Below are 22,534 nucleotides of genomic sequence, written 5' to 3'. Positions count from 1 at the left end.
AAATTGCTGGGAAACCAAGTGAAAGTACATATTTCAGGGCAAAAAATTGTCACGGAGTTCAGTGTTTCTCTTTTTTAATAAATAGAATGAATAAATAGAATGTTTTAATAGTCTGAAATCATAACAATCATGAGATACTATGAGTGCACTAAGTTCCCAGTAGGGTTGGGTGACTGGACAAATATATCGACGATAGGCTGAGCCCATCGGCCATCGTTTTTACAAGGGCGATTTACTTATTCATTTGCCCATGAGTGAGTTTGCTAATAATGATGGAGCAGTCAACAGGAAAAAATAATAGGGCTGTTTTAACAGCACCCTCTTTCATCTGTGCGCAAATGCGCCCTCCTCAGAGTGCACCGAAATGCTCGTTGATGGAGCTGCAGAAGCTGGTGATAGCCCAGCATACTCAGCGGTGGACACGTACATGCTGTGCAAGTTTGTGGTGTTTCAGTACTTTGCTCGCACTATATGTCTGCACAAGTGGCACACTGCTGTGGTTACATCCTTAGGTTTAACTCTTTCATCCCAAATTGGCAACTTTATATATTTTTTTTTAGGGCTGTCAGCGTTAACGCGCCATCATCACGACTAACACAATTATCAGTTAACCCATCTGTTGTGCAAACTGAGTCAAAATCCCTGAAATGTCTCTGTCAACGCATTTCGGGCAGTTTGTCCAAAGTTTATTCATTCTGTGCTCTAGATGGGTTGAGCGCGTTAAAAATTTGAATCGCGTTAATCATGACGACCGCGTTAACGCTGACAGCCCTAATTTTTGGGGGAAATTAGTTCGTCCATGTTTGGACTTCTGTATTGTTAACACACAAATCAGTCCGTGCATGATTACATTGCTCCGCCCATCAAAAAGTCTGCGAATATTTTGCCCATCGTCGATTATTGGACTGATAATTGTTGGTTGGAAGATTTTTACAACCCTATTTCCCAGCCTCATTTAAATAATGTTGTTTGAATTACTGATTTTGTTATAGTTTGGCGAAGACTAACTTGGACCATTTTTTTCCCCCCTTCTCTTTCAGGCCAGCCGTCCCAGTGGGAGAGCATGGATGTGAGCCTAGGAGTGACGGCACTGAGTGTGCTCCAACAGCCTGAGAAGCTTCAATGGGAGGTAGTAGCCAGTGTGTTGGAGGATACTGTTAAGGACCTCGAGGAGCTTGGTGCCAACCCTTCATTAAACCAAACTAAGATTCATAACCAGGCCAAAACAAAGGACAAGGCCCCTGACCACCACAACATTCCCTTTCCTTGCTTGTTGGCTGGAGGCCTGCTCAGCTATCGCTCAGCATCCAGTGTTCCCATGGTTCGACCTACAACCACAACCACAGCTACAACACGCAGGACCGCAGATGGTCCACTTAGGACTCATGGGACCGAGCCCTTTCACCCTGGACCTCTACAGGAACAGGGTCCTATGGAGATAGAGACTTGTAATCCTCAAACTGCAGCACAAGAGCAGGGTTTCTCTAATTTAGCAGGTTCCCAACCTGCTAGCCCCTCTTCTCTTCCAGCTGTACGCAGGACTATACCTGTGCTTCTGCTGTACAGTATCAGAGAAGTAGATGACAAGTCCTCAGGACAAGTCTTTGCTCAGATGAATAACCTAATGAGCAAGGGGCTCCATGAGGAGGGCTTCACTGTGCCACAAATCATTGAGATGGAGTTTGACACCCACGAGCAGCTTCTTCTTCAGGACCCCCCCATCACTTATATTCAGCAGTTTGCTGATGCTGCCAATCTGGCAGGGTTGGATGGGCATATGGAAAAATGGAGCACACTGGCTGCAGCAACAGCCTCCAGTCCGCCTCGACCTGGAGCACTGGTACAGTGCTTGAGGCTGCCCAAACAGCTCGAGGAGGAGAATCTCTATGTGGACTCGATAACACCCTGCTGGGATGGTGTGCACCTGCTGGTTGCCCTGCAGCCCTGTGGCTCTGAGTCTCTGAGTGCTACAAACCAAGTAGAAGCTCTTAATAATCTCAACCGCCTGCACTCTGCACTCTGCAGCCAACGAAAAGCAGACCCCTTACATCCAGTTGCAAATGGGGTGGAAGGCCACCACCCAGGTGGATCGCCACCACAGACACCGCTCATCCTTCCCCCAGGAGACCAGCAGCAGCAAAGGTCCCCAAGTGATGAGAGTGGAGGTGGATATCTTGCACTATACAAGCTCAACTATTCCACCCGTATTGTCACCTTGGATGAGGAACCTATCAAAGTACAGCAGATCTGGGACTCTCGGGATGCCATTACCTCCCTTATTTTGCTTCCTCCTGATGTGCTTGACAGCAGGGAAGATGACAGTGAAGAGGCTCCTGAGGAGGCTCTCCCAACAACTCCAAAAAATAGCTCTTCTGGGCTTGGAACAGGTCCGTCAGGCTCTGCTGAATCTGGAACTGGGACTGTGTGTGGAGCAGCTACCAACAGCAGCAATACTACTGTTACCAGTCCCTCCACCTCTGCCTCCACCCACAAAGACTCCAAGCGGCTGGAGGTGACAGGCCTGGGCCACCTGGTGGTAACCACACGGGCTGGGTTTATTATGATACTGGACCTGTCCACACTAGAGGTCCTAGCTAAGGTGGAGCCACCTAAAAAGGAGGGGTCAGCAGAGGAGACGGACCCATTTGTCTCAGTTACCTATTGCTCTGGGACAGATCGCCTTTGTGCCTGCACCAAAGGTAGGTTTTTCCCTTCTTTTTGTTTCTGCATATTTCCCTGCTGACAGTATTGCTGCTGATGGAATAAATAAACAGACTTTATCTTTTTATGAAAGTTTTTCTTTCATGTGTGCAAATTTTCTTAGACTTATATCATCATATTATGTATTTTATGTTATAACTCATTAAGTCTAGTGTAAAAGTAGTGCCCTTTTGTTCACAAAGTTTATGGGTGTTCTGTATAAAACAATTAAGGGTCGGATTTATGTTAGATTCTTATTAGTAATCTCAACATAAAATCTGGGCCATGTGTATGTCAGTACTTTGGAAATTCCTTACTCATCCATCCATCCATCCATCCACTTTCTTCCACTTTATCTGGGGCCGGGTCGCGGGGGCAGCAGCCTAAGCAGAGAAGCCCAGACCTCCCTCTCCCCAGGCACCTCCTGTAGCTTATCCACTCAGCTCGTGGCCATAGGTGAGGGTAGGGATGTAGATTGACCAGTAAATTGAGAGCTTCGCTTTTATGCTCAGCTCCCTCTTCACCACGACGGACCGGTGCAGCGTCTGCATCACTGCGGCCGCAGCACCAATCCGTCTGTCGATCTCCGGCTCCCTTCTCCAATCACTCGCGAACAAGACCCCGAGATACTTGAACTCCTCCCCTTGGGGCAGGAACTCATCCCTGACCCGGAGTGGGCACTCCACCCTTTTTTGGCTGAGAACCATGGCCTCAGATTTGGGGGTGCTGATCCTCATTCCCGCTGCTTCACACTCGGCTGCGAACTATTCCAGTGCAAGCTGGAGGCCCCCACCCGATGAAGCCAACAGAACCACATCATCTGCGAGAAGCAGAGATGAGATTCTGAGGCCACCAAAGTGAATGCCCTCCGCCACTTGGCTGCGCCTAGAAATCTTGTCCATAAAAATTATGAACAGAATCAGTGACAAAGGGCAGCCCTGGCGGAGCCCATCACCCACCGGGAACGAGTCCGACTTATTGCTGACATTGCGAACCAAGCTCTTGCAACGGTTGTATAGGGATCGGATGGCCCGTAGCAATGGGCCAGACACCCCATACTCCCGTAGCACCTCCCACAGGACACCCTGAGGGACACGGTCGAATGCCTTCTCAAAGTCCACAAAACACCCCCCAAGTATCCTAGGGAGTATAAAGAGCTGGTCCAGTGTCCCGCGACCAGGACGAAAACCGCATTGTTCCTCCTGTATCTGAGGTTCAACTAGCGGACAAACTCTCCTTTCCAGCACCCTGGCATAGACTTTCCCAGGGAGGCTGAGGAGTGTGATCCCCCTGTAGTTGGAACACACCCTCCGGTCCCCCTTCTTAAAAATGGGGACCACCATCCAGTCCAGGGTTATTGCCCCTGATCTCCATGCAACATTGTAGAGGCATGTCAACCAGGACAGCCCTATAACGTCCAGAGCCTTCAGGAACTCGGGGCGGACCTCATCCACACCAGGGGCTCTGCCACCAAGGACTTGTTTAACTGCCTTAGTGACCTCGCCCCCAGAAATTGGTGGGTCACCCCCCTCATCCACAGACTCTGCTTCCTCCTCGGAAGACATGTCAATGGGACTAAGGAGGTCCTTGAAGTATTCCTTCCACCGCCTGACAATTTTCTCAGTCGATGTCAGCAGCGCTCCACCAGCACTATACACAGTGCAGTGCACTTTTTCCATGGCCTCTCCAAACTCCTCCCACACCCGAGTTTTTGTTTCAGCCACTGCCCGAGCCACATTCCGCTTTGCCTGTCAATAACTGTCTGCTGCCTCCGGAGTCCCACAGGCTAACCAAGCCCGATAGGACTTCTTCAGCCTGGTGGCTCGCTTCACCTCTGGTGTCCACCATTTGGTTCGGGGGTTACCACTATGACAGGCACCAACCACCGTGCGGCCGCAGCTCAATGCAGCAGCTTCGGCAATGGAGATGCTGAACATGGTCCATTTGGACTCAATGTCCCCAGTCTCCCTCGGAATGCTGTTGAAGCTCTGCCGGAGGTATGTGTTGAAGATCTCACGGACTGGGGCCTCTGCTAGACGTTCCCAGCACACCCTCACTACGCGTTTAGGTGCCCCGGGTCTGTCCAGCGTCCTCCCCTGCCACCTGATCCAACTCAACACCAGGTGGTGATCAGCTGACAGCTCAGCCCCTCTCTTTACCTGAGTGTCCAGAACATATGGTCGCAGGTATGGTGATACAATTACAAAAATCAATCATCGATCTGCAGCCTAGAGCGTCCTGGTGCCATGTGCACTTATGGACACTCTTATGTTTGAACAAGGTGTATGTTATCGCCAAATTGTGATTTGCACAGAAGTCCAATAACAAAGCACCGCTCGGGTTCAGATCAGGGAGGCCGTTCCTCCTAATCGCCCCTCCAGGTCTCGCTGTCGTTACCCACGTGAGCATCAAAGTCTCCCAGCAGGACAACAGAGTCTCCAGGTTGAACTGCCACTCGCAGATGACAGTCAGGACCCGTTCCCTGACCCTAAAGTGAAGAAAGAAGAAACCCCCTCATCCACCAGGAAGAACCCCAACATCCTTACTCGGTTTCTCTTGTTTTATTTTAAGTAGTTGAATTATTTTATGAAATAATTGGACTGTGATTTTTGAAAAATATAACATAAATTTTTTTTAATGTTTTATTCTCTACATGATGCAGTATTATTTCTTGAATGAAAGGACATTTTGCATAACTAGTGAAACAACACTGTGTTCATAACAATGATGGAAGATGTCATCGAGTGACTCATTGGTTTGTTTAAAAGCTGTTGACTAGAAAGATTCCAGCATTTGTTTATTTTCTTTTTCTTGTGTAATATATACGGTGGGACTAATGAACCAGCAAACACAGATTTAGGTTGAAATCCAGCTCTTTGCGTGAAAACCTTTGTCTTCAGTGAATACACATGAAGAAGTTAAACAGTGTAATGGAATGCTATACTGCAAAAGTCTTAAGCCACGTATGATTTCGTTATATTCTACAAGGAAAATGGGACATTGGTGCAGTGATTTATTGAAACAAAAATAAAAAAGAATTCTCAAGAGCTTAAAAGTCAGTATTTGTATGTTGTAGTATGGTTGTCTTTTATTCTTTAGGCACGCCTTCTTGTCATTTCTTTAAGTAGTCTTCAGGGTTCTTGAAGTACTTTCCAAAGCTCTTCTTTGGATGTTGGCTTGATTTTGTTCTGTTGTCTATGTAGATGATCCCACACTATTTGAGGTCTAGGATCTGTAGGTAGGCCAATCCATGGTGTTCCATTCTGTGTTGAATGTAGGTATGTGTGGTGGGGCGTGGTCTGTGGTGCCGCATGGACGCACCTGCACGGCATCTGCAAATCACACCCGCGGTGTTAAATCACGGGGAAGCAGGGTTGAGAGGGTTGTTATGGTGGTGTAACAAAGAGGCAGTTATACTGTCAGCTCATCTTGATTTATTTTCCTATCTCTTAAATACATGATTTTTAGATACTGTTGATCTGTTGTAGGTAATTCCCTTTCATTGAACTTACTCAGTGCAGCAAATATAGTATGGGATGTCATGTCCCTCTGTGTCCTGGCTGAAGATGCCTATTCATATCTTTAAGACAGATTGCTCGATTGACTCACAGGTAATCTTCATCCAACTCCAAAGGCAAGGAGAAACCTGTCAATGTACCTGCAGCGAGCTAGACTAACCACAAGGAGTATGTTAATGAATTAGCTGAGAATGAGCCAGAACCATGCAAAGGTGCTGTTTCCCCTCATGTTCTTGCTCCCTGAGAGATGCAAGTTATGATTATTTCTTCATGATGTAGCTCCTTATCCCTTATCCCCCCGTAGTCATTACAGTTGTGCACATAGACCTTGTTCTTGAAAATATATATAAGTACACTGTCTTCCAAATTATTTTGCTAATGATATTTTTCTCTGATTTTCTGAAATAGTCAATTCAAATGACAGTCAGCATAATTTTTGAGTCATCAACCATTAGTGTAATTCAAATGTTACTGAACAAACCTCCCAATGAGAACGGTATGTTTTTCAAAAATAAAAAACTTAAAATGCACTGTTCCATATTATTAAGCACACAGTTTCAAAACACTTTAAAGATTGTAGAGAATTGAAAATGGTCATTTGTTGAATCTGCAGCATTAGGAGTTCATATTTAGAGAAATCAAGTTTTTTTTTAATCAAAAACATCTTAACAGGGCAAGTTACATATTAACATAGGAACCCTTATTTGATAGCAGTTTCACAGTTCTTGCATCCATGAAACTTGTGAGTTTTTGGAGAGTTTCTATTTGAATGTCGTCGCAGGATGTCAGAATAGCCTCCCAGAGCTGCTGTTTGGATGTGAACTGCCTCTCACCCTCATAGTTTTTTGCTTGAGAATGCCTCAAAGGTTCTCAATAGGATTGCGGTTAGAGGAGGATGGGGGCCACACCATGAGTTTCTCTCCTTTTAGGCTGATAGCAGTTAATGATGCAGAGGTATTCCTTGCAGCATGAGATGGTGCATTGTCTTGCATGAGGATGATTTTGTTGCGGAAAGCACGGTTCTTCTTTTTCTACCATGGAAGAAAGTGGTCAGTCAGAAACTCTACATACTTTGCAGAGGTCATTTTCACACCTTCAGGGACCCTAAAGGGCCAACCAGCTCTCTCCTCGTGATTCCGACCCAAAACATGACTTCACCACATCCTTGCTGATGTTGCAGCCTTGTTGGGACATGGTGGCTGTCCACCAACCATCCACGACTCCATTCATCTGGACCACCCAGGGTTGCACTGCACCCATCAGTGAACAAGACTGTTTGAAAACTAGTCTTCATGTAGTTCTGGGCCCCACTGCAGCCATTTCTGCTTGTGAGCATTGGTTAGGGTTGACCAAATAGAAGATTTATGCACAACTCACAAGTCTCTGGAGGATCCTACACCTTGACTTTTGCGGGGCTCCAGAGGCGGCAGCAGCTTCAAAAATATCTGTTTGCTGCTTTGTAATGGCCTTTTAGCAGCTGCTCTCTTAATCTGATGTATTTGCCTGGCAGAAACCTTCCTCATTGTACCTTTATCTGCATGAACCCATGTGTGCTCTGATTCAGCCACAAATCTCCTAACATCATAGTGATTACGCTTATGTTTTTGTGAAATATCTAACGTTACATGAACATTAACGTGTCCAAGGCATTCAACTATTTCACTTTTTTAGCAGCAGAGAGATCCTTTTTCTTTCCCATATTGCTTGAAAATGCTGGTCTGCTTAATAATGTGGAACATCCTTCTTTAGTAGTTTTTCCTTTAACTGGGCTCACCTGGCAAACTAATGATCATAGGTGTCCGAGATTGATTTCAGTGATCCATAATGACCTGAGACACCATTCCTTCCATGAGTTTAATTGAAAAACAACTTATTTAATCTTTATGCCACTTAAACACATTTTGCATAATAATAACAAAGGATGAAGCAAGCTGTTTTATCTGTTTACCCTTGAAGGTCCATCCTTTAAGATCTACTTGCTGATTGGCTGCCCCTTGGAAATAGAAGGTTGAGTTGCTGGTGGTTTAGGGTTATGTGCTCACAACCAGAGGCGTTTGTCTGAGAGCAGAAGGTCGTCTTATGTGGCCTTTCATAATGTTATGAAAAAGTTGAAGCATTACCAGGACAAAAATTAGACCATTTTGTTTCCTTTTCATATTATTTAAGACAATTTTCAAATTGCTAAATGACAGTTAGAATTTTCTTAGAAGTTCTTCGAATTTTTTTGTCTGAACAATTTCACTGTGAAATTACTACCAGTGTCTATATTTATTTATTATTAGAACAAAATAACAATAATTTAATATGAATTTATTATATGAAACAACATAAAATCTCCTGAATAAGGATTAATATTTCTGAAAAACTGGAGGTTCTTTTTAGAGTATCTTTTTCTAATGTTTTTTTTGTTTCTGCTCTCCTGAAGGTGGAGAACTTCATTTCCTTCAAATTGGAGGTGTGTGTGAAGATGTAGATGACGGAGACATGTTTATTGATGGCCCCCTTTCTAAAGGGGCTGAACTGCTGCTTGAGGGGGCCAAACCCTCCTCTAACCCTTCTAGCCCCGGGATTACAGGTAGACCTGTCTCTAGACACACTGAGTCAGTAATTCACTACATCAGTTTTGATGCGTAACTTAAAAAGTGTTCTGGCCTTTGTTTAGGAGTGGACCTACTGGTAGATCAACCACTGACCACAGAGATTCTGATGTCCCTGGTAGAGCTGACACGCTTTGAGACTTTGACCCCACGCTTCTCAGCCACAGTTCCCCCGTGCTGGGTGGAGGTGCAGCAGGAGCAACAACAGCGACGCCACCCACAGCACCTTCATCAGCAGCACCATGGAGATGCAGCCCAGCACACACGTACTTGGAAACTTCAAAGTGACAGGTAGCAGTTTTAATTATCTGTACTGTTATGTCTGAGCTAGTGGCTTTATAGTGTAGGGATGCAAATTTGCCTAACAAGTGAAAGACTGCAGGAGAAAACGCAGTCCCACAGGTTTGTGAGGAGATTTTTCTTTAAGAATCACTCTTCCTTGAAATCTTTGCCTGTTGCCAACAAAGATAACAAAATACTAACTTTTTTTGTATGTATTAAGTACCGACTAGTGCTGTTGTACTGGTTTCTCCCTTCCCTGCTTTTACTGTCAGTGTAAATGGACCTCTCACATAGTGAGCAGACAAGAGAGGTGGAGCAAACATTTGAGCCAAGTTTAGTCTCTTAGATAACTGTTAGATTGAGCAAGAGAAGCAGACAGGGAAAGCATTAACGAGCTAAGCTTTTTAATTTTAGTCAACTTGAGTTTGTGCTAAAGTAAAAAAAATGTACAGAAAAAAGAAGCTGTTGGTGTAAAATCATCAGATCCTTTGCTCTTACCCTTAGCTTTAGTATGCTAGCCCACTAGCAACAGGTACACTCCAGCTGACACGCAGGGTAGAAAATCCAAAACCGTATAGAAATGACATGTACGGATCAACTTGTTGTCACCAGTCTGTGTTCCGGGTATCAGTAACACATCTCCCAGTTGATAACCAACATTTTGAATATTTATTTATGAATCTGCTGCTAATGTATCAAAACAGTTGTCAGTCTTGTTTGCTAGTCAGGTCTTCGCACATGTTCCAGTCACACTTAGACATAACTCATGTTTTGAATCATATGTACTTGAATCTCAGCTATAATCAACAGTTCTAGAGCAGCAAATTCTACTTTTGGTTTCTGTTTTGTATCTGAAATCTTGATCATACTTTCCTCATCTACTGGAGTTACAGACATTTCACCATCAACTGGTATGCTCACGAGTCTGTGTGTAGCTTGACATGCTTAATATTTGAAATGGTTGATAATGTGATCGTGTAGGAATACTTTCTTTAATAATGATGACCTCTGTTCTGTCTTCAGCTCTAGCTGGGATGAGCATGTGTTTGAACTGGTGCTGCCCAAGGCCTGCATGGTGGGCCATGTGGACTTTAAGTTTGTCTTGAATGCCAACATCGTCAACATTCCTCAGATCCAGGTCACTCTGCTTAAAAACAAAGCACCTGGGCTGGGCAAAGTCAGTGGTGAGGACATTGTTTTTATACAATTAATGATTGCTTTTAACCAGCAGTGTTTCAGATTAAAGCAGCTTTCTTTTGGGGGGGAAGTTTTCATCATTTCTCATTCAGTTAGTATGTATTTTATTCTTACTAGATAGAACTGACTTTATACATCTCAGTATTACTCCTTATCGCTTCAACAGAAACAGCTGTGGACAGGCAGATCTCGTTCCCTCTTTCCAATGTCCTTCATGCAAATGGAGAGAGAAATGGCCAACCTGTAATGCAAGACTTCACAGAGGACATCCAGTTCATGGACATAGAGGAGACATCAGGTCAAACATTTTAGGCAGTTTGAATTTATAAACACTTATTTGCCCTGCAGATGATCACTCACCTAGAACCTTTCATTTCAGATGATGATTCGACTTTGAAATTATTTCTTTCTTTTTGTAAATAAACTGTATGTAAACATAAAATTGTGGTTTCATATGCTTATTGCAGGCTCCATGTTGTGTCCATTCCTGGAAGACCACAAGGAGGACATCCTGTGTGGTCCAGTATGGCTGGCCAGTGGGCTAGACCTCTCTGGCCATGCTGGTATGCTCAGCCTCACTAGCCCCAAGCTGGTAAAAGGTAATAAACACATATACTGAAAATTAAGACCTGGCTATCAGACTAAAGCAGTTTCTATAGCCACCTGAATCTCGTACTGGTTTAGAATTAATATTTGTTTCTCCAGTGGCATTGGTGATCATCAAGACTGCCAAACACACAGTTCATTTCAAGTTGATGTAAATATAGGAATGATGACAATAAAGTTAATTTGTCAAACCAGTATTCCAAACTACTTTGGAAGCCCTTTATTTGGAAATTCATGGTCAAACTCCTAGATCGTCGTGACATAAACAATTCAGTGAGATGGTTATAATGCTGACTGTTAGATGTGAAATGACTTCCTGATCATAGCCTGCAGTTCATATTCATCTACACAGGTGTGTGTCAGTGTTTTACAATTGTCCTGTTGATCCCTCTCTGCTGCAGGCATGGCAGGAGGGAAGTACCGCTCTTTCCTGGTTCACATCAAGGCAGTAAGTGATAAGGGCACGGAGGAGAACCCCCGCCCCGTGGTGAGAATGCCTAGTTCCAAGCCTCAGGGCACCAAAGCGCACTCACTGTCAACCCTCCTTCAAAGGGCTCAGGCTTCTAAGGTACACAATTACAGTTCCTAAGCCAGTCAGATGGCACATAAGTGTTGGATTTCATCAAGTTACAGCCCGTTTAGAGTAATGTTTCTATATGTTTTGTCAACCGAGGCTGTCGGCTCATTTGTTTCCACTGAAAGTGGAGAGTTTATTTATTTTTTAAATAAAGAAAAAAACGGAAGATGTTAACTTGATTGGTCCAAAGTGAACTATTGAATAATTCTTATACTATGAAAAGTCTTGCTTTTGCAATCATTTTGTTTTCCAAGATAAAAACATTCCAAAAAAAATGAACAGCTGGTCTACCCTTGACTTTGTGAAACTACCAAATGCCAAACAAAGCCACATTCATGTATTTGCTACCTTTTATTTTTGTGTGTAGGAGAAAGTCTCCGCAGTGAAGACGGAAACCTCAGCTCCATCAAAGAAAGTAGAAAACCTGCGAGGATGCGACCTGCTTCAGGAAGTTTCAGTCACAATCAGAAGGTTCAAGAAGACGTCAATTCCCAAAGAAAGGTCAGATAACTGCTGAGGTGCTGCTGGCACTGTGGTCAGGTTAAACATTTAACACAGATACATTTTTGCTTAGATGGTTTTTGTGGTGGTTTTTTACAAGTTAGCTGGTCTGTGTCTGCTGCTCTGTCGTTTTCAGGGTCCAACGCTGTGCAATGCTGCAGTTCCCAGACTTCCATGAGAAGCTGCTGGATGCACTGTGTCGGCGAACAGAGGGCGACCCAGCCACGGAGCATGCCCAGAGCCTCATCCTAGATATCTTGTGCTGGCTGGCTGGGGTCTTCTCCAATGGACCTTGCAGGTAGAAGTCAACCTGGAGACATACAGATATAAGATAGCATTACCATAAGGGCTCTAGATTATACATGACCATCACGTTCACATTGTACTAATTGGAATATTGCATTTTGTGTCCTGTTTTTAGCCTAAAAGAAGGAAAGGAGAGTCTGCAGGTGAAAACCAGGACGAGGCTTACCGATATTGTACGGGTGTGTTTCTTTGAGGCTGGCCGGAGTATAGCACACAAATGTGCTCGCTTTCTTGCACTTTGCATTAGGTAAGAAGCCTGTTTGAGCCAAAGATGCAGACAGTTCTTTTACAATTGGGCAAATTTACAACTTAACACGCATAAGGTAGAGGCCTTGTTCACTGATGGAGTGCTAAGATGCTGTTTGTTAGGCAGGTCCACTTATTTGAAAAGGGAAGAGAGACAGAGTGTGCAGTTAATTTCTCACATTCGGCATAAAAAGAAAGTAATGGGTGCTCTGCTGAATGCGTGGTGTCAGCCAACATTATGTTTTTAAGGGTGAGAGGGCTCTACCACAAGTCAAGGCTTACATTAGGGGTTATTAATTTCTTGTAATGTAACATGTGTTCTCTCTTGGTATCTTGTGTTTTGTTTTTTAGGTTTACTTAAATAAAATAACAAGCACGTAGTTTTGTTTCTTGTTACAGTAATGGGAAAGGAGAACCAAGTCAGCAGGGTTTTGGCGTGAGCCTTCTGAAGGCTCTGCTGGACAATATGCCTTACTTGCCTGCAGCAGCAACTGGTGGTGAGTGATTGAGCAACATCTAGCACTCTCCCTTGTCTGTGTTTCTTGACTGTCCAGACTTGATGTTTTACCCTCTCCTCTTTCTTCTGTGGGCTTCCAGGCTCAGTGTTCTGGTACTTTGTGTTGTTAAATTACGTGAAGGAGGAGGACCTGGCAGACTGCAGCACTGCTTGTGCCTCCCTGCTCACCGCCATCTCTCGACAGCTGCAGGACCGCCTCACACCACTGGAGGCCCTGCTGCAGACCAGGTATCTGTATAGCTCTTTAGTCTAAACCCTAGGTTCATAAATTACGTTTTTCTCATCTTATCGTCACCTTATTTTATCCCCCTTTCTTGGATGTTTATCTATTCGTTCCCAGGTACGGACTGTACAGCTCTCCATTTGACCCAGTGCTCTTTGACTTGGAGGTCAGCGGTTCCTCATGTAAGAATGCCTTCAACAGCAGCATCGGAGTGCAGTCTGATGAGATCGACCTCTCCGACATACTCTCAGGTATGAGCACTAAAACTTCACAGGAATTTCTTTCTGTGACCACTGACCTGAACTTGCAGATCTTAAAGCACTGCTCTCCTTTATCACAAGAAGGCTCTATAATGTGAAAATGAAATACATTTTAATGACCAAGTCTGCTCTGACACCTAGTTGAGAGGGGAAAAAAACTCAAAGCATCTTTTACCTCGCAGGGCTTTTTAAAGTACAGTGTGCAAAATATACACTGAACAGTTTCATAATATCTACTATATAATAAATCATTTCAAACTACAGACTTGTCTTGGCTTGTCAGATTTCAGTGAGACTTTTTGCAACTTCTGATTTGGCCTTTCCTGTTGAAGCTGCAACTTATGTGGGTCTACCCATCCACACACCAAAATTGCACCTTCACTGGACCTGAAAGATTCCAGTCAAGCTTTATGCAAAAAAAAGCAAGCTAGTAAACTGAGAAACCCTTGAAGCCCATCAAGTGGAGACACTTCTGTTGAAATAAAATTCCACAGGGTAACTTGAAAGGAGGCTGAATAAGGTGCCCCTGAGTCCTCCCTTAGTTAAGCTGCAATAGGTCTGTACTAAAAAGTGTGGGGTTTTTTGGTGTGTGTGTGTGTGTGTGTGTGCACCCTCTCCAGTCACCGTCAACAAGCCACGGCAACTGGCTGCTCCTCCATTTGCCAGTTCTGCTGGGGGTTTCTTCTTGTTAAAAGGGAATCTTTCTTTCCCACTCTGACCAAGTGCTTATGGAAAAAATTAAAAAGAGCATTATGTTTTAAGGGTGAAAGGAGGAACTCAAATGCTTGTTAAGCATATTTTTTTTCAGTTAGTTTTGAATGTTGTATGTTTCGTAGGGAATGGAAAAGTGAGCAGCTGTGCAGCAGCAGAAGGCAGCTTCACAGCATTAACAGGACTCTTGGAGGTGGAACCTTTGCACTTTACTTGTATCTCCACCAGTGATGGCACACGGGTGGAGCGAGATGACGCCAGCATGTTCACTGGTAACCATTTGATCTTAGCTTGGTTTTAGCTGAGGTTTTAGTATGGGAACTGTCCTTTCTTGAAGTTGTATTCTTTGTTTCCAGTGAGTACATTTGGTGTGACCCCAACAGTGGGCGGCCTGTCAACGGGAACGGTTGGAGAAGCTTCTACGGCTCTGAGTTCTGCAGCTCAGGTGGCTCTCCAGTCGTTGTCTCATGCTATGGTGTCAGCAGAGCAGCAGCTGCAGGTCCTGCAGGAGAAGCAACAGCAGCTGCTAAAGCTGCAGCAGCAGGTGAAGAACTAGTTCAGTTATCTGGCCTGTTTAAGCTGCAGGAGCTCAACAAAACTCAATGACAGGAGTGCGGTCATATTAGCATTTTCTTACCCTAAGACAGACTAGCTATTAGAACACAATAGAATAGAACAGAATAGAAATGGTTCAAAAGTAAATAATCACACACTAGGTAGAGAAGTGATGAAATAGGAGTTTGTTTGGCACTGGTTTCTGAGAACCAAATGACCAAACTTATTTAGCAGAAATCTTTATGACATGATGATGTAAGAAAAAGTCTCAAAGGTTCATAAAGGATATGAAGCCAAATGTTACAGATTGTTAATTTCTTCCACCGAGAAATGCTATTATTGTAGCAAGGACTTGATACAGTTTAAAAACCTAACCACAGTTCATGGCTGTGGAAACCATGTTCTGACTGGACACTAAATGTTTGCACAAAACTGAAGAGATCCAAGAAATTAAAAGACAAGAAATGCTGAAAGCTTTTTCCAGTTTTGGATTTCTCTAAAGTTTGCCATGTTGCTCTAATACAAATCTAGTGTTTTTATCCTGTGGCTGTAATATTCTTTGTATGCTGTAAACAGAAGGCCAAGCTGGAGGCTAAGCTGCATCAGACCACCTCAGCAGCAGCAGCTGCTGCCTCAGGCGTGGGACCTATACACAACTCTGTGCCTTCAAACTCTTCCTCCGCGCCAGGCTTTTTCATTCATCCTTCTGACGTCATCCCCCCAACACCTAAAACCACACCCCTCTTCATGACCCCTCCTCTCACACCCCCCAATGAGGTGGTTTCTGCAGCCTTCAGTGCTGAGCTGGCTCACCTGTTCCCTGGTTCCATGATGGACCCTGGGCCTGTCAACCTGGCTGCACACAAGAACACACAGAAAGCCAAACCAGTTAGTAACAAGTAGCTCCATGCTTTGTGGCTATTTATCCCTGAGTCATTGGGATATTTATATAGCTATTGCTGCATATATCACTTTCAACAAATGATTTTAGATCTAGATAGATTTATCTAACTTGATAGATTGCTTTGCAGTAAAATGAGAAATGTCTCTCTTTCTGCCTCAGAGCCCAATGGGCAGTGGTCTGGCTTTGGCCATTTCCCAGGCATCTCACTTCCTGCAGCCTCCTCCACATCAGTCAATCATCATAGAGCGGATGCACTCGGGTATGTCATGTAGGACTATTCCATATTGACCACCTAACCTAGTGCTTAAATGTCAATATTTTAAGACTGGAAGATTCTGAAACTTTCTGAAAGTTTTAATCATGTTTCATTTGTTGCTAATTACGTTAGGAAATACCGTCAAATTAAATATTTGTGGAAAATAAACTGAGCTTGCTCATGAGTGTGCTATGTTTTTCCTCCCAGGAGCTCGCCGTTTTGTAACTTTGGACTTTGGCCGTCCTGTTTTGCTGACGGATGCTCTGATCCCCACCTGTGGCGACCTGGCCTCTCTGTCCATAGACATCTGGACTCTGGGTGAGGAGGTGGATGGCCGCAGGCTGGTGGTGGCCACAGACATCAGCACCCACTCCCTCATTCTGCATGACCTGCTGCCACCACCTGTTTGCAGGTTCATGAAGGTCTGTTTCTCTCTGTTTTACTTTGGGGCAGAGTTGTGGGTTGGCTTACGTGATGTTTTAAATTTCTTTGTTGAGTTAAAAATCTGCCGCAATGATGGATGTAATACTGCTATTGTGGGCTGCCTCATATTCTCAGATCACTGTGATTGGGCGCTATGGCAGCACCAATGCTCGTGCTAAGATTCCACTGGGCTTCTACTATGGCCACACTTATATCCTGCCTTGGGAGAGTGAACTGAAGCTGATGCATGATCCTCTTCGGGGAGAGAGCGAAGCTGCCAGTCAGCCAGATGTGGATCAACACCTGACCATGATGGTGGCTTTGCAGGAGGACATCCAGTGCAGGTGAGACAGGAAGTAAAGCAGATACAGATGCCTCATTTGAGTTTGACTATAGCTTCATTGAACAGACTTGAGATATTTGGTGGTGTCTGTGGCTCAGGAGGTTGAGCAGGTCATCTCCTAATTGAAAGGTCAGTGAGTTGATTCCTGGCTACTCCAGCCTGCATGCCAAATATCTTTGAGCAAGATACTGAACCTTAAGTTGCTCCCGATGTGTTTATCACAGTGTTAATGTGTGTGAATGCTAGATGGAAATGGTTAAACAAGACATGTATAAAGCACTACAATGTCGTGAAAAAGAGTTTGACCTCTTCCTGATCTCCTAATGTTTGTGTATATTGTATATCACACTTTTTATATCACTACGTGTATCACAAGGTTTCAGATCATCAAACAAACTTAATTATTAGATAATGATAACACAAATAAACACAAAATTCAGTTTCCAAATGAAGTTTATTATTATTAAGGGGAGCTGGTTGGTTACCCTAGCAGCAACAGCTGCAATCAGGTGTTCACAGTAACTCCCAAAGAGTCTTTTACCGCACTGTGGAGGAATTTTGGCTCACTCATCTTTGCAGAATAGTTGTAATTCAGCCACATTGGAGGATTTTCAAGCATGAACCCCCCTTTTAAGGTCATGCCACAGAATCTCAATTGAATTCTGGGTCAAGACTCTGACTAGTCCACTCCAAAGTCTTCATTTTGTTTTTCTTAAGCCATTCAAAGGTGGACTTGCTGGTGTCTTTTGGACCATTGTCCTGCTGTGAAACCCGAGTACGCTTCAGCTTGAGATCATAACCAGACAGCAGAATTCATGGTCCCATTTACCACAGCAAGTCTTCCAGGTGCTGAGGCAGCAGAGCAGCCTCACCAGCTTCACCACTGTTCAGAGTTTTCTCCATTTGTGTATAATGGATCTGACTGTGGTTCAGTGAAGTTCCAAGGCTTAAGAAATGGCTTTTAGCCCTTTTCAGACTGATAGACATCAGTGATTTTGTTTCATTAGATCATGGTCTGCTTCAATTTGTCAGATGGGTTCTATTTAAGTGGTTTCTTGATTCAACAGGTCTGCCAGTAATTAGGCCTGACTATGTTTAGTAAAACTGAACTTAAATATCCAAAAGTTGATTCTGCTCATCTGGACGTAGCATTTTGTGGGAGAAACGTTTCGTCACTCATCCAAGTGACTTCTTCAGTCTCAGCTGACTGCAGGTTTCCCCAATCTTATAAACAGTACATTTACACAATGACTGAACCCAGCCCACTGAAGGAACAATGGGCTGGGAGGTCAGTTCCTTAATCTTAATATGCAAATTCTCATGACCATTGATCAACAACCACTGACCAAAACCCACTGATCAAAGACCACTGATCAATGGCCATGAGTACCATTCACAGAGTTGGGGAATGGCTGCAATCATAGCATTGTAAGATGGCGAAAGCTGTACCCTTAAGCCCCCTCCTCAATTCAGAGATGGTCTTTCCCTTTTCACGTAAATGGCCTCCTTGACTCCGCGCTCAAACCAGCGTTCCTCCCTGTCCAGGATGTGTACATCCTCATCTTTGAAAGAGTGTCCACTAGCCTGACGAGGTAGCTCTTCTGTGTTGTGCCGTCCGCTTCGCCAGAGGTTGTTTGGTTTCCCTGATGTATAAATCCTGACAATCCTCCTGGCACTTAACAGCGTACACTATGTTACTCTGTTTGTCTCGGGGGACCCGATCCTTGGGGTGGACCAATTTTTGGCGCAGCGTGTTTTGGGGTTTAAAAGCCACAGAGACCCGGTGTTTAGAAAAAATGTGTCTCAACTGCTCCGATACTCCTGACACATATGGGATCACTACAGGGTTCGCTTGGGCAGCGGTTGTCCTTCTCTCCTGGATCGGCTGGAGCTTTCTTTAGGTGCCTTTCCAGTTTTGACAAAGGTCCACCTGGGATAACTTAAATAATGTAGTGATTTCATCTGAGGGGCGATCGTGGCTCAAGAGTTGGGAGTTCGCCTTGTAATCGGAAGGTTGCCGGTTCGAGCCCCGGCTTGGATAGTCTCGGTCGTTGTGTCCTTGGGCAAGACACTTCACCCGTTCCCTACTGGTGGTGGTCAGAGGGCCCGGTGGCGCCAGTGTCCGGCAGCCTCGCCTCTGTCAGTGCGCCCCAGGGTGGCTGTGGCTACAATGTAGCTTGCCATCACCAGTGTGTGAATGTGTGTGTGAATGGGTGGATGACTGGATATGTAAAGCGCTTTGGGGTCCTTAGGGACTAGTAAAGCGCTATATAAATACAGGCCATTTACCATTTACCATCTGCAAAAGAAGTTTGTAAATTTTTTGGTGGTGTTGTGAATTTTCCAATTTTGTATTTATTTACCAGGTATAATCTAGCTTGCCATCGGCTAGAGACTCTTCTGCAGAACATCGACCTGCCACCTCTCAACAGCGCCAACAATGCCCAGTACTTCTTAAGAAAACCAGATAAGGTTGTTGAGGAAGATCAGCGTGTTTTCTCAGCCTACCAGGACTGCATCCAGCTGCAGCTACAGCTTAACCTGGCTCACCATGCGGTTCAGCGGTTGCGTGTATCACTGGGTACCAGCCGCAAGTCACTCTCAGCAGCTGGGGCTCCGGAAGCAAAGGAGCTAGTTCACAACTCCTCCACAGAGCAACTGAGAACCATCATCCGCTACTTGCTGGACACACTGCTCAGCCTGCTGCATTCTAATAATGGTGAGCTGAACTCTGCTGGATCTGCTTTTTAGTGAAGTTGTACATTTCACAGATGACTTTGTTAGTAACGTGTGGATTGAAACGCTGTTACACATGATTGATTCATTTTTATGGGTATTTTTAGGCCATTCTGTCCCCTCGGTGCTCCAGAGCACATTCCATGCCAAGGCCTGTGAGGAGCTCTTCAAACATCTTTGCATCAGTGGGACGCCCAAGATCCGACTTCATGCCGGCCTGCTGCTGGTGCAGCTTTGTGGAGGCGAGCGCTGGTGGGGCCAGTTCCTCTCTAATGTACTGCAGGAGCTCTACAACTCTGAACAGCTGCTCATCTTTCCCCAGGACAGGTAAAGAACTATCAGATTCCATATAGTCACAACATTTTAGATTAATGTGAAATTCAATAAATAATAATAATAAATAATGAAAAAAGGTAGGGTTTTTAATGAAAAATAAAATAATTTTTCAGTCCCACAGGAAAATCTAATCATGACATTACACATTGGTTTGTATCAAAATGTTGACTTCTAATGAACGGTTAAAAAAAAAAAGAAGGAAGGAAAGGAAAGGAAACATAAACCAAATCAAAACCAACCTCTCCCAGTCGATGTTTAACCCTCTGCAGTTGATGGATACGCTGGCACGTCCAAATCACATGACCAATTTAAGATGACACAGCAACAAGATGCAACGACCCAGATTCTTCATTTCAAAAGTGTGGATGTGTGGACTGTATATGAATTTATAATTGTTGATCGGCCATGTAAACCCAGAGTTATGATAAAAAATACATGTGGTGTATTTTTCTGAATAAAACAGTGGTATTTACTCCTGGAAGAAATGGTAGAAACAGTGTTTTCTAACTACAGTGCTATAGCAAGAATTCTCCGCTTGCAGAGCAAAAAGAAAGGAAAAGAAAAAAAACACCCCTTCCCTATTGGTGTTAAAGTGTACCATGTTGACCAATCAAAAAAGTATATGGCAACATGTGGTATGTGGTTGGCTAGGGTGGCACTAACAAAGGCAGAGCAGTGAATGAGGGATGGGGCTCTCACATGTACTCTACCCACATAAACTGTCTGGAACTTCTGGCAGTTCACCTGTCGCTAAAACATTTTCTGCCTTGGCATAGAGGTCATCATGTTTCATTGAGATCGGACAATTCCACATTTGTGGCCTACATCAACAGACAGTGCCCCAAGTTACACACACTGGCACACAGACTGATGGTCTGGAGCAGTGTTCACCTGCTGTCTCTGAGAGCAACTCGCATGCCATGGATCTTGAACTTTGGAGCAGATCTTCTCTCTAGGGGCAACTCACTGTGTGGAGACTGGAAGCTTCACCCGAGGTGGTGAAGCAGATCTGGCTGCAATTCGATCAGGCGACTGTGGACTTGGAGAATGCTCAGTGTCCCGTTTTTTTTTTTTTGTTTGTTTTGTTTTGTTTTGTTTTGTTTTTTCCCCCCTGCACGATTAGAAAGCTCCACTGGGGATGGATGCTGTGGCTCACAATCTCCAAGAACCCTCCTCTATGCCCTCATTTCTCCAACTCTGCCCAGAGCGAGAGAGAATGGTCACGTTGTCATCCTGATAGCCCCACACTGCCCAGGGAAGCACTGGCTGGTGGAGATTTTTCAGCTGCTGCGCAGAGACCTCCTGTCTCTTGCATGGGGGAAATATTCCATCCCCACCTAGAGAGGCTAGCTCTATGTGAGTAGTTTAACCTGAACACTGTGGGGCTTCCCCACAGTGTTATCGACGCTAGTCACTGTTCTAGAGCGTGGCGTGTGTTTGAAAAGTGGTGCTTAGAGCTGCATTCTCTTGTTTCCCTTTTGAATCCCTGGAACAGGTTTGAGTTAACATTTCTGTCCTTGAAGACAACTCTATATGAAGGTCAACCTTGCCTTTATCCCAAAGGTTCTTGGCACATGTTCCTCTGTAGAACTGCTGGCCTTTTACCCACGCCTTTCACCTCAGATTCCCACATATGGGAAATCCTGTGTATAAACAGCGCCTTTCCTATTGGATAGTAGGAGCAATTGCCCTGGCCTTCACTAGCAGGGGTCTTCAGCCTCTTGCCCCACTAGAGGTCTGGCAACCTCATGGGCTCTCTTTAAGGGAGTTTCTATCCAGGAGGTGTGTGCAGCTGCATGGTGGGCCTCACCTCACACATTTGCTAGGTTTTACAGGCTAGATGTAACAGCGCCTAACCTGGTGCATTCAGTCCTCTGTCTTCCCAGGTGGGAGCTTCTCCCCTGTGAAGTGCTATTGGTGACAGTTGTCTTCTCAGCAGGCATGTCTGTCAATCTGGGAGTTAGTCTTCCTCCTATAGTGAGACACGAAACAAATGCTATCAAAGAGAACTTCAGGTTATGTATATAACCCCGGTTCTCTTGAGTAGCATGAGTTAGTGTTTCACCAGACCACCCGCCTTCTATGGAAGCAAGGAAGAGGTGGACTTGCTTTGAATGACATCTGAGGCACTAGCCCCTCATGACATGGGCGTCACTTAGCCAGCCTGTAAAGACGTAAATGTATTTGAGCTTCTGATGAGGTCACACAGGAGGCCTTCTCATAGTGAGACACTCACTGTACTATGCTACTCAGAGAACTGGGGTTATACACATAACCTTAGGGTTTGTTTTTTGTTTTTGTTTGTTTGTTTAAAATAAACAAATCCACAAACTAGCTGATGTTTAGTTCTAACTTCGGCTCCTGAAGCACAGAGACTAACAATATCCAATAGGGAGTCGCACATGATGATGGGGACCAGTAAGAAGTTCGCCATCAAATAATTTATACAAGCAATGAACAGTCTCACAAAGACTTGCATGGCTATGTGAACAAACAGAGAACACTCAAAACAATCAACATCAGGGCACAAACTGCAAAGAATATGGAATACACCAAAGACTATCATGAAGCCATGCATATCCTGAACATGTAACTCTTCCAGCCATGTTATTATGCTTGTAGGTGTATTTTGTTTTTAAAGGGAATTGTACTTAATTTTCATGTCATTTATTGTCACAGCTTGGATCATAGATGCTTGGCTTTTAGTGTTGCCTTTTCTCTGGTTACTATGCTGAGGCAA

The 22,534-nt window shown here is 44.4% G+C and overlaps 1 protein-coding gene across 3 annotated transcripts in view; it reads left to right on the top strand.

Annotated features, from left to right (window-relative positions):
• The window catches only part of birc6 (baculoviral IAP repeat containing 6), a 128,504-nt gene that overhangs the window by 28,182 nt on the left and 77,788 nt on the right, over positions 1-22,534 (top strand). For all 3 annotated transcript variants that reach the window (XM_085429023.1, XM_085429024.1, XM_085429022.1), the window contains exons 10-30: positions 1,041-2,699; positions 8,644-8,793; positions 8,881-9,106; positions 10,121-10,281; positions 10,461-10,592; positions 10,762-10,893; positions 11,302-11,468; positions 11,845-11,978; positions 12,115-12,276; positions 12,400-12,531; positions 12,930-13,027; positions 13,128-13,275; positions 13,388-13,521; positions 14,367-14,513; positions 14,598-14,785; positions 15,373-15,684; positions 15,860-15,959; positions 16,164-16,378; positions 16,515-16,723; positions 19,089-19,441; positions 19,566-19,785. In XM_085429023.1, the coding sequence (XP_085285149.1) occupies positions 1,041-2,699; positions 8,644-8,793; positions 8,881-9,106; positions 10,121-10,281; positions 10,461-10,592; positions 10,762-10,893; positions 11,302-11,468; positions 11,845-11,978; positions 12,115-12,276; positions 12,400-12,531; positions 12,930-13,027; positions 13,128-13,275; positions 13,388-13,521; positions 14,367-14,513; positions 14,598-14,785; positions 15,373-15,684; positions 15,860-15,959; positions 16,164-16,378; positions 16,515-16,723; positions 19,089-19,441; positions 19,566-19,785 (5,179 nt within the window). The remainder of the gene's footprint in view (positions 1-1,040; positions 2,700-8,643; positions 8,794-8,880; positions 9,107-10,120; positions 10,282-10,460; positions 10,593-10,761; positions 10,894-11,301; positions 11,469-11,844; positions 11,979-12,114; positions 12,277-12,399; positions 12,532-12,929; positions 13,028-13,127; positions 13,276-13,387; positions 13,522-14,366; positions 14,514-14,597; positions 14,786-15,372; positions 15,685-15,859; positions 15,960-16,163; positions 16,379-16,514; positions 16,724-19,088; positions 19,442-19,565; positions 19,786-22,534) is intronic.

Source organism: Rhamphochromis longiceps, linkage group LG13, assembly GCF_057381845.1.
Source record: "Rhamphochromis longiceps isolate RC_006_pf linkage group LG13, R_longiceps_female_GT1.1, whole genome shotgun sequence".
NCBI classification, from domain to species: Eukaryota; Metazoa; Chordata; class Actinopteri; order Cichliformes; family Cichlidae; genus Rhamphochromis; species Rhamphochromis longiceps.
This window is presented reverse-complemented; position numbering and strand designations above follow the sequence as displayed.